The sequence below is a fragment of the Corapipo altera genome, unplaced genomic scaffold, assembly GCF_003945725.1.
Source record: "Corapipo altera isolate COAL_440 unplaced genomic scaffold, ASM394572v1 201, whole genome shotgun sequence".
NCBI classification, from domain to species: Eukaryota; Metazoa; Chordata; class Aves; order Passeriformes; family Pipridae; genus Corapipo; species Corapipo altera.
In genome coordinates, this window is record NW_020884940.1 from 2,815,706 (window position 1) to 2,827,673 (window position 11,968).

An 11,968-nucleotide genomic window follows, 5' to 3' on the forward strand; every position below is an offset into this window, starting at 1 on the left:
TGATGGGCTTTGATACCCCACTGATGGCCTTTCTTACTCCACTGATGCCTCTTTGATGCCTATTTGATTCCCTTTGATACCCTTTGATTCCAGTTCATGCCCATTGATGCCCCATTGATGCCTCACTGATGCCCCTTTGATGTCCCTTTTATGCCCCTTTGATGTTCTTTGCTGTCCATTGCTCTTCATTGGTGCCCATTGATGCTGCAATGATGCCCAACAGGCTGGTACCCCATTGATTCCCCATGGACTGATGCCCCATTGATGCCCCACTGCTGTCCATGCCCTAGTGTCCTGCTGATGCCTCATGATCTGACACCCCGTTAATACCCTGTGCCCTGGTGCCCCATTGATGCCCTGTGGTGTGATGCCTCATTAATACCATTGATGCCCCATACTCTGATGTCCCATTGATGCCCCATGCTCTGGTACCCCATTGATTCTCCATGGACTGATGCCCCACAACCCATTGCCCCCAACTCCCCCAGGCCAGCCGTGTCCCCAGGGAGCTCTGGCACCCAGGAGACACAGGGTCACACCGTGGGGTGACACCCCAGGGTGACAGAGCTCTCCCAGCCCCGGGAGCTCAACCCCAGCCCCTGAATCCCATCGCGTGGCCTCACTGCCAGCCAAGCCACCGCCTCCTCCCCGGGGCCAGACGTGTCCCCAGCCTCTGGCAGCCCATTTCCTTTCATCCCAACAATTCCCATCCCTTTAAAGAGCTCATTTCTCCGCAACATCTCCCCCTGCAGACATTCCCAGCAGGCGCCTCCCCGCCGAGCTGGTGCCCGATGCCCCGCGGACCCGTGGATGGATGGGCACGACTCCAGGCTCTGCATCTGCAGCTGCTGCTCCCTTTCCCCAGTTCCTGCTTGGAGCTGGGATCCATTCTTAAAAGCTACAAACCCCGTTGGAAGACTAGCCCAATTTTATTTTTACACCCTCACAGGGTTTTATTGCGAGAGCTCCCCTGAAAACCCCCACCTGCCCACCCCGGGGCTTTGCAGAGCTCTTCCAAGCTGCAAAGTCTGTCAATGAAGCCAAGGTCTCTCCCATATCCCAGGGGTTTGCTGCTGGAAGCTGGAGTTGGCAGCGGAAAGAGCAACTGAGTGCTGAGGGATCAGGGGGGAAATGGGGTGTTTAGGAGCATCCATAGCTGAGGCTGGAGGGGAAAGGGGGCACCAGGTGTCCCAAGCACTGTCACCTCCAAAATCCTCCCCATTCCCTGATGGGGAGTCTCAGCAGTCTCCATGGGGGCTGGAGTCCCCTCTGCCAGGGTCCCCCCTTGGGGATTCTCCTCATGCTGAGGTGTTTTGCTCTCTGGCTTCCGCCTGTGTCATCCCATGACTCCACCAGGCATCTCCATCGGGATTAAAAGCTGCTCCTGGTTACTCCCCACGAGTCTCTGAACTGGGGCACAGGAGGAGGGGAGCCCTGCTGGAAAGTGATTTTTCCAAGGAACTTGATAAAATCAGGCAGCTGCCTCCAATTGCAAAATCCCTTTGATGCTGTCAGCAGCAAAGCTGGATCGGGAAGGGTTTCCCAAGATTCTGAGAAGGGCCAAATAGCGTTAGGGGTCAGGGTCCATCCAGCTGGGGGGATCCAGCAGGAGGAAGGGCTGACTTGGGGCTGAGCACCCCTCGGGTTTGGGGGACCCCACGGGCCACAACACCTCTGGGTGGTGGGGCAGGATGTGCCATGGAGCTGATGGGATGGACAGGGCACTGCAGGTCCTTGGGGGACGAGCCGGTGGCCTGGCAATGAGCTGGGACATCCACGGGCCAGGAGGGACAGGCTGCTGCCAGCTCCGGAGAAAACATCGGCCCATTAAAAAGAGCTGACGCGCTCCGGCCGGACTGGCTGAGCTGCTCGTTAACATCCATCACCAAACGATTATCCCAGAGAGCCGCCGGCAGCGAACCCAGCGCTGGGAATGGCACCCAGGCCGTTTCCTTCCAGCTCAGCAAGAGCCAGCCAGGGCTTTATTCGTTTGTTTTGTTGGCAATTAAGGAATAATCGTCGTCTCGGGGTGAAACGCGGGCGGATCCTGCCTCCCGGGTGGTGGCACGAGGGTGGCAAAGCCCCTTTGGGGATGTGAGGGTGGGACGGGGGCTGTGCAGGAAGACGGGGGCTCAGGGTGCCACGGTCCCATTCGTCCCACGGATGTGGGGTGGGCAGCATCCCGGTGCTGCCCAGGGGACACCGGGAAATCACCTGGGGTGGAGCCGGAACGTGCCCCGGCGTGTGCACGGGGAGGAGCAGGGGTCTTCCTGAATTCCAAGCATTTCCAGGGGTAAGGAAAGGGGCAGAGGCTGCCAGGAGGGCGGGTGGGGACAAAGGTGGAACATCCCCACCTGAGCTGAGCCCCGCGGGGCGTTGGGAACCTTTGGCAGCCCCGTGTGGCGTGGCGGGCTGGTCAGTGGGGGAACCGTGGGGAAAAGGGCTGGAAGCGCCGGGGGAGCGGGGGCAGGGGGTGAAAGCCCAGCCTGGAGGTGAAGAGACCTCAGGGACGCCCTGAGCCGCGTGGGACCGGCTCCGTCCCACTCGGCATTACGCAGGGTGTGTGCCAACTCCCTGAGCACGCAGGAGGGACCAAGCCCTTCTTCCCGGAGCCACCAACGTCACCCGGTGTCGCCCCGGGGGAGCAGCAGTGCTCCGTGTCGGGGTGGGGGCATTCCTCCTGCCCCGCTCCCACGGCAGCCGCCCTGGCACCGCTCACGTCAGCCGTGTCCCGGGCTGTCCCCGTGAACACGCGGGCTGTCCCCAAGCCCACGGCAGCTCTCCCCGGGCACGCACGGGCTGTCCTGTGCAGGGCTGCCCCGTGCACACGCACGGCTGTCCCCGTGGACACACAGCTGTCCCCACGGCGGCACAAACTGTCCCCACGCAGACATGAGCTGTCCCCGTGCACACAGCTGTCCCCACGCTGATGCCAGCTGTCCCCCGGCAGGCACCAGCCGTCCCTATGCATTTCCCTGCCATCCCCATGCACGCACTTGCCACCATCTCCACACAAACGCCCGCTGTCCCATGCACACCTGCTGCTGTCCCCACACACTTGTCACCGTCCCCACGCCCACACTGCCATCCCCACTCACGCCAGGCTCCACGTGCCCGCTGTGGGTTTAGGAGGTGGAACCCTCCTCTGTGGCCGTGTCCAGACCCTCCCTGGGCAAACACAGCTCCTGGACACCTCCCAGTCACTCGGGTTCACTGTCCAGCTCCTCTCACTCCCACACAGCCCATCCCAGAGGTGCCACTGGTGCTCGCTGTCCCCAGACCCTCACTGATGGGGAACCCTTGTCCCTGGGGCTGTGCCACCAGCTGCTGTGGTGGCCCCGAGTGGCCACAGTTGCCCAGAGAGGTGGTTTTCCCGTGCTGGCCATGGCGGGGTTGTATTTGGCACAGGTGTACAGTGAGCACTTGTGTTCACTGCATGGCATGAGGGGTGTCACTCTCTGCCGTCACTCTCTGCTCTCAGCCCGGGGTCCCCGTGTCACCATCCAGGACCCCCAGACTTGGCCCCATCCCCGGCTGCCTCCTGGAATGGATGATGAGTGATGCCTCCGGGATGCCCTTGCCCTGGAGAGGGGCCACCAGGGAGGCCCCGAGATGAAAGGGAGCACAGGGTGTTATTACTGCAGGTGACACAGAGCTGGGGAATGGCTCCTGTCACCTCCCCTGGCTGCTGCAAAATGCTGCCTGGGGAGTGTGGGGAGGACATGGCACCCCTGGGGCTCAGGGACAAGGACACAGCACCGACATGGAGCACCAACCTGGCCCCAGAGTGGGCAGGGACTGAGATGCCCTCTTGCAGCTTCCCTGGGGTGTCACCAGCTGGGGAGGTCCCCGTCCCCTGGCAGCATGAACAGTGACCTGTGTGTCCCCAGGCTCAGTGGCTTCCCAGTGACATCACGTGCTGTTTTTCTTGGCATGACTTGTGCCTTTAAAGCCGTGGCAGGGGATGACCCATCTCAGTGCCACTAATTTGAGCCTGGCAGAGAGCGCAGCCGCTCCCTTCGCTTTGGGTTCCTGGGCCCCGGGTGACACCTGAGCACGGCTGAGGGTGGTGGCAGCTCCAGGACACCTTGTCCCATCACCGTGCTGGCCTCTCCTCCTGGGAAATTTGGGGAGCCAGCCAGGAGCTCTGCCTTGTTGGGCTGCTCAGCCTGGAGCCAGTGATTTGAGGAGTGATTTCATGGCCTTTCCCAAGTCCCCTCAGTCCTTGCTGGGGCTGTGGGAATGGTCGCTCTCCTCCTGCCACCCACTGCCCCCCAGGCTTCATGTCAGACCACAGAGGGAAACTGAGGCACAGGAGAGCCCATCTCCTGGCTGAAGCAGTTTCCTGCAGCTCTTTAACCCCCATGGATGGGGGTTATGGGGAAGGGGGATAAACACCCCGGCACCTGCATGTGTGTGACAAGGTCGTCCCGCTCAGGAACATCCTGTTCAGGAAGAACTTGATATGTCCTTGGTGCCACCACCATGGCCCAAATACACTTTGGGAGGGAAAGGGGGGATACAGGGCTGGAGGGAGCCATATATAGGGAAAAGGCATCATCACCAGGACTGTGGATAGGGCTGGGGGGACACACCAGGGCCCATCCACCCCTGGCCTCGGCACTTCGTGTGCTTTGGCAGTTGCTCAGCGGTGACAGCCCATCCCTGGGGGGGGGATCATTAGTCCTCCCTCATTAAAAAAAGTTACTCACCCTTTAAGACAGAAACAAGAATATCCTGGAAATGCCTGGGTTCGGGGAGCTCTCACATTAAAGCTGTGACTGAAGCCAAGAGGACGGCTGCACGTGACGCTCGCTGGCACGTGGGCAGGTGAGATTCCCGGGCACTGCCCGGGGCTGCCGTGCTCCTGCTGCTCCCTCCGTGCCCTGGGCTGTATCCAGCACCTCTAGTTCTCCTACCCCTTGAGCTGGGATGGCAAAACCGCTGCTTTCCTCCAGCGAGGACAGAGCCACGGCCTGGCTGTGCCTGTTCCTGCCAAACCCTCCCGCTTTGGCACTGCTGCCCCCGGGGATGAGCCACCCCGACCCTTGTGTGGTGTGTGAGGATGGCACTCACCAAACTGGCACCTCCATGGGGCATATGTCATTGCCCACCCCATGGCATCACCTGCCCCATGGCATTGCCCATCCCATGGGCCCAACAGCATCACCCACCTCATGGGCCCCATGGCATTGTTTGTCCTGTCATTGCCTGCCCCATGGGCCCCATAGCATCGCCCAGCTCATGGGCCCCCTGGCCTTGCCCATCCCATGGGCCCCACAGCATCACCTGCCCCACGGCATCCCCTGTCCCACATCCCTGGCCACCTCATACCGCCCAGGCCCCCCTCGGCAAGGAGGGATCCCCCGGGGCAGGGTGACCTGGCCAAATCCCAGCCCGAGGCCACAGGAGACCCTGGGGTTCAGGTATTTTAAGCAGGTGAGCAAGGCCGGCGCTGACGCGCTGCTGGAGGGCGGGGGCTGAGTCACGGCCGCCTGGTGGCTCAGGGCATTAATTTGCAGCCATGAAACACATTCCCATTGCAGCTGCCCCTGGGCGAGGGGCTCCGGCTGCCCCGGGCTCTGGGAGGGGTCTTGGTGGGGAGGGGGGAGAAAGGTGCAAGCCCTGCTAGAGCTGGGGAGGTGGATCCTGGGGGATTTTTGGGTTGCCCTCACCCGGGCAACCCAGGCAGCCTTGAGCCTCTTCCCTCTCTGCAAACGCTCCTCTCTGAGGGCTCAGCTCCAACTCCTGGGGAAATCCAGGAAAAAAAATCACAGGGCTCAGATGTCCCCGAGCCCCCTTCCCTAAGGATGGAATCTTTAGCCCCCCAAAAAACCCTGCTGCAGTGCCAGGACAAGGCAGCTGCTGCCCCTTCTTGCCTGGGGACAACATCCCAAGCTCGGGGTGGGCAGAGCTGTGCTGGGATATCTAGCTGGCACCCCAGGGTTGTGCCAGGGTGATCCATCCCCCTCCAAAAGCACCTTCATCCCATGAGACCACCAGCCCTTTCCCTCCCAACACACCCTTACATCAGTGTGGCTCTGGGAGGGATGTGGGAGCCCAGGCTCTGTCGAGCCTCCATCTTTGCCAAAACTGGGAATGGCTTAAAAAGCCCCCCCTGGGATGAGGTTCCAGTTCTCCCCAGGCCACAGCAGGAGGGTGAGGGGCAAACTCTCCATCCCAGCGCTGGGGATGAAGCCTCACACCCACCTTGTTCCTCTGGGGCAGCCAGGACCGTGTGGCAGAGGGTAGGAGCCCGAACAGCTGGAAAATACCCCCACTAAAAATTAACATTAATTTATTAGAATATTTATGATAAAAACCAAGAATCTCTCTTTACATGTGGGTTTGGTTTTTTCCTTTTTTTTTTTTTTCCTCTTTTTTTTTTTTCCTTTTTATACAAGAGAATTTCCATTGCTTTTTGTTGTTGGTTTTGTTTTTTTTTTTTTTCCCCTCCTGGAGGCAGAGCAGGGCAGCAGGCAGGCGCAGGCAGCGACGTGGGTGCTCACCCCGGCACACACTGGACCCCTGGGGGTCCCAGCGGGATGTGGAGCAGGGTGGGCACGGGGGGCAGGTGCCCACCAAGGCAGCGGGGCAGAGGCGACGCGTGGCAAGGCACGGCACGGGGAGGGGGGAAGCGGCTGGGGGGCTCCCCAGGGAGGGGAGGCACATGGCATCCACGTGGTGGGAGCTGGGTGGCACGTGGGGGACGAGGTGATGTGCTCAGACAGGATGCAGGACACCCCTGAGCCTGGGGAGGGCTGTAAATCACCAAAACACTCGGTGATCCCTCCAGCCAAGCTCTGGGGGAAAGACGGGTCCTTCCAAACCCAGGACCCCTGGCACCCCCTGACATCACCCTCCTGCCAACTTCCCGACCCCAACGTGTCCCCATGCTGTTCCTCAGCTCTCCCCCAGCTCCTCTTGGTTGCAGGAGAGATAAATAATCCCCCCCAAGTAGGAGATGCTCCCCTGGCACACCCCAGACCCCGTCTTTGGTTAAGGAGCAGCCGCTGCCGCGCTGGCACAGGGCGAGGGGCCAAGGCTGGTGGAGAGTCCCCACGGGGACAGGTGACAGTGGTTCCAGGAGGGATGGAGAGGCTGCTCAAAGAAAGGGGATCCTGGCTCCCCCCTTGCATGGCTCTAAGATATTTATTTGACAAGACCTGGCATGAAATGTGGGGCCAGGGGGGAGAATCCCGGGCACAGCTGGCCCTGGGGGGAAGTGGCCAGGGCAGGGAGCAGAGGCACCATCCCGAGGTCCCTGGGAGGGTCCTGGGGGGAGTATGTGTGTGCCAGCCCCACATAGAGCCTGGCTCCTGTTGTCCCATCCCTCTGCTCCAGAGCAAGGCAAGGGGGCAGATAAAGCACAACTGGGGAGAGGGGAAGCTGTGCCATGGGGGAGCTGTTATGGACGCCCCCGGTCAGAGCCCCCTGTGCTGGCCGCAGCCCCCCCAGGGAGCCACTCGCAGGTCCTGAGTGGGTGGGCACCTCTAGGAGAGCCCCGTGGGGGCTGTGAGGCACCTGCAAATCCCAGTAAATCGTCCGTCACCCCCAGGCCACGGCACCCGAGGAGCCCGGGGCATCCCGGGGCTCCTTCCCTGCTCATCGGGGCCAGCCCAGGGCAGAGTTGTCCTGGCAATTCCCAGTCCATCCAGGACAGTCTCCCCTTCCCAAACCTGGTGTGTAGTGACAGGAAACCAAAAAAGGAGAGCAAAGAACGAACGAATGAAGAGAGAGAGTAACGATAACGAGGCTTCGTGCCAGCAGCTACTGCCCCTTGGGGATGAAGGGCTCCCCCTCCTCCGGCTCCGGCCGGGGCCCCGGGTCGCTCAGGCACCGCAGCATCCGCTGGTTGCTGGGGCTGTCGCCGGTCCCCGGGGTGAAGACATCGTCAGTCCCCGGGGAGGAGGGCTCCTTCACCCGCATCACCAGCCCCTCCTCATCCTCCTCGGGCGAGGGCGGGAGGCCGCTGCAGCCCTTGGGCTCCTCGTTCATCAGGTCCACGGACTCGGGGGACTGCGGCGAGGCCGGGTCGATGGTGATGATGGGCAGGTTCTCCGAGTCCGCCTTGGGTTCGTAGGCCAGCGGGTCTGGCGGGGCAGAGAGGGGTCAGGAAGGGAAGGGGGGGGGTCTCAGGGACACCCAGGTGATGCACCCCAGATATTATGGCTGGGGTGTTTGGGGCTGGAGGGCCTGGGTTGTCTCTCTGCTTTCCAATTCTGCTGTGTAATTCCTTTCCCCGATTTCCACATCCCGTCTGGAGCCGCCGACAGCCCGGCTCCATTTGGAAGGACAAAGCTGCCCTCTGCTGATGGACCGCAGCCTCTGCAGCCCCGTCACACTGTCACTGTGTCACCGGAGCAAGAAGGGACACACAGGACAGGATGAACTGAGGATTGCAAAGCACGTGCTTGACAGAGGAGCTGGGCATCCAGACCAACAGGTCTTGGGGCTGAGCACTCCTGGTCTCCTCCCCTGTGGAGGGCAGGGAAAGGCATGGACACAGACATGGCTGTGTGGATGGAGTAAACTGAGCTCTGGAGAAAGTGGCCAGCCCGACTTCCCAGTGGGAATTGTGCTGAGGAGCAAACTAGGTGCTTCTGCTCAGAACAGCAGACCCCTGGGGCTTGGCTGGATGGGTGTGGGATGGGGATGGTTGGGGCTGGAGAGCCAGAGGGAGCAGAGGAGGTGCAGGACAGCACACCCTCCGACTGTTTTGGGTGCCAGCAGTGATGCTTCTGCCACAGCGCCATCCCCAGCTCCATCCCACCTACCTGAGCCTATGCGAGCCCGGGACATGGTGGGTGAATCCAGCCTGTGAGCCGGCACCGTCAGGTAGTTGTTCATCTGGAATGGGAGCACAGGGACTGTCTCAGGGGAATGGCCAAGGTACATGGGGAAGGGGAGGCAGGGAACTGACCCCAGGCCGCAGGGATGAGCAAGGAGCAGCAGCAGGATGCAAAGCACACGTGCACACATCCTCCCAGCCATGCTGCAGGGAATTGCTCAGAGCCTGGGGCAATCAGAGACCCCCAAGGTTTGGGGTCACCCACTGTCATCTGAACCTCAGCTCCCTCCCTGTGCTGGACGCTCATGTGCTTCCCAGGCTGGGAAGCCACCTGCCCCCCCATCCTCCTCAGCCTGGTGCAGCATCCCGGTTCCAGCATTCCCCTGACACCTTCTGTTCCAGCTGCCGGGCCTTCTGCCTCCGCAGGAGCATCTGGTTCCAGGCCTCCTCGTAGGGGTCAGCCACGAGCGTGTGCCGGTTGTAGGATCGCAACTGGGAAGAGACCCCAAGGAAAGGAGGCGTTAAAATCCCACACGGAAAGGGAAGGAAGGTCACAGCCCTGGTTTCCCTGGAGATTGATGAAACAGCCACCAGTGGGCAGAGCAGCTCCAGACAAGCTGGTGGCTCATCCCTTGTGGGCCACCGTGGAATGCCTGATCCTGACCCACCTTGGCCCAGCGAGGGTTTAAAGGCTGGGCTCAGCCCTTGACCAAGCCATCCTTCCCCTCAGATTATCCCAGTGCCATCTCAGGAGGAAAAGCCTCCTGGGGATGGAGAGCCAGGCCAGGAACACAAAGGGCAGCAGGGTAGGGACAGTGGGAGTGAAGGGCCCAGCTAAGGGCTTCTGGTGGGCAGTGGTCCTGGCCACCCCCAGCGAGGCAAAGGGGACACACATGGTGCCAGGGGACACCTCACCCTCTGCCTGGTTTTCTGCAGGTTGTTGCGGAGGATCTTCCGGATCTCCTCCTCCTTGTCCTTGGACAGGGCCGGAAGGATGCGCTCCACAGGGAGGGACTTGGGGTTGATATTCCTGTGTGGACAGACAGGATTCAGAGTGACACCACGATGGCCACACAGGACCCAAGGGCTGCTTGCCCTGTGGTCACTAGCAGGGAGCACTCAGGGTCCCACGGGAGGTGTGAGGGCTGGGAACTCACTGGATGGAGACGGTGGAGACAGCGGAGGGGATCTTGCCTATGCCCCCACTCTCCACCAGCTCGATGGCCTGCTTCATCTCCATCTTGTGGTAGAAGGCGATGAGCTGGGGCTCCTTGGAGCGCTCCCCTGCAATCAGGCACTTCTTCACATACTTCTTGTTGAAGCGGTTCAGCCTTCCCGAGGACATGGGGAAAGAAGGAGCAGCAACATGTCAGACCTCCCCCTGCCCTGCCACCCACTCCCTGCTCCCCATCCCTGGCCCAGGATAGCACGGTCAGTGGTGGGCTCAGTTCCCACCAGCGCAGGTTAGGCCAAGCTTCTCTGAATCCCTCCTGAGCCAGACAGACTCCAAAACACCCAGAAGCTGCTCACACCCACTATGGACAGTCCTGAGCTCCTGCAGGGACCAGCCACCAGCAGCTCCCACCCTGCTGTGGTGAAGGGGCACAGCCCTGCAGCCCTGCTTGGACCCAACTCAGGGCCATAATTCACCGCAGGGAGTGTGTGTGTGGATGTTACAGCCTAGGGAAAAACCCAACATGGGGCTGAGAAATCTTCTGGGTGGTGATTCAAACCCTTCCCCAGCCACCAAACCTCCACACTCACTTGTCCTTCCAGTGGTGATGCCCGTAGTGACCACAGATATCCTCAATCCCCGTCAGAAGGTGATCCAAGAACTGGAAGAGACACTCCGAGGCGTCAGCAGCTCAGAGGGCTGTTGCCCACCCTCTCCCTACCCCGACACCCAGGCTGACACAGAGGGCACTCAGGGGGTGCAAAATCAGGGCTGTGGGTCCAGGATGGGCCTCGGGAGGGCAGGACAGACCTACACAACCAGGCTGCGGCTCTACCAGGCACAGAGGAGAGCTGGGTCGGAGCGGGCACTGGACGACACAGACGGGGGAGAGCCCTCGCTCTGTCCCCCCTTACCTTGGGCACTGATTTAGGGGCAGGTCCTGCTCTGTGAACCTGCCTGGTTACAGCGGTGGAGGTGGCAGAAGCAGAGAGAGCAGAGGGCTAAGGCGGCGACGAGAAGCGCGCGGGGAGGGCCGGCCGGAGCAGCGCGTTACCTGCGTGTGGATCTCTTCGTTGATGGAGCGTTTTGTCTCTTGCTTCTTCTTCACGGCCAGCAGATCCACCAAGGGCCGGATGGTCATGCCCTAGGGAAGGGGGAGAGGGGGTTAGATCTCTCCCCGAGGCACACTGGTGGGAGCAGGGGGGGGTTCAGCACAGCCAAGTCGCTGTTGGTGTCACCAGGCAACCTCAAGAGCTTCTGGGGGGACAGTGACAGGGTCAGGGAGGGAGGGTGGGGTTGTGCTCCTCACTCTCCAGGCACACACAGAGCCATTAAATAACCCCTTTCCCTCTGAAGCCACAACCTGAGCACCACCAACCTGCACGAAAACTGTGAAGAAGATGACGGTGATGATGGCTGTGAGGAACATGTCCCTCATGCCAAAATGTTTGTAGTCCAGGAGGTACCCGAGGGAGAAGGCGATGGCTCCCCGCAGGCCCCCGTAGGCGATGATGAACTGGTCCTTCGGCGTCAGCTTCACAATTCGGAACTTGTTGATGAACCAGGTGAGGACCAGGACACCTGGGGGAGCAGAGCAGGGTCTTGTGTGAGCAGATGGTGAAGGATTCCTTCCAGACCCAAAGAGACCTCCTGGCAGCCCAGCCTGCAGTGCAGTGTCACCCTCCCCAGGGTTGTGGGTGCAGGTGGGTGCTGTCCTGCTGCTCATCCCAACACCCCTCACCAGCTCCAATCCCACACCCGGGACAAACATGGCCTTTACCCCATCTCCCAAAGCCAACCACCTGCAGGGGTGATGCCCACGGTGGAGCAGTGCCACCCAGTCAACTCCAGTCTCCCCAGCAAGGCAAACCTGGGCATCACGGTCCTGAGAGTTGCCCATGACCCAACACCAGGGCGGCCATTCAAGGCCACATTGGACAGGGCTTGGAGCAACCTGGGCTAGTGGAAGGTGTCCCTGCCCATGGCAGGGGGGGAACTAGATG

At 61.1% G+C, this 11,968-nt stretch overlaps 1 protein-coding gene across 1 annotated transcript in view; it reads right to left on the reverse strand.

Annotated features, from left to right (window-relative positions):
* Positions 1-7,742: 7,742 nt before the first annotated feature.
* The window catches only part of SLC9A1 (solute carrier family 9 member A1), a 28,585-nt gene continuing 24,359 nt past the window's right edge, over positions 7,743-11,968 (reverse strand). The window contains 8 exon segments of the mRNA XM_027661332.1: positions 7,743-8,093; positions 8,778-8,850; positions 9,182-9,283; positions 9,707-9,821; positions 9,949-10,122; positions 10,556-10,626; positions 11,020-11,109; positions 11,344-11,546. Coding sequence (XP_027517133.1) covers positions 7,771-8,093; positions 8,778-8,850; positions 9,182-9,283; positions 9,707-9,821; positions 9,949-10,122; positions 10,556-10,626; positions 11,020-11,109; positions 11,344-11,546 — 1,151 coding nt within the window. The 3' untranslated portion in view covers positions 7,743-7,770.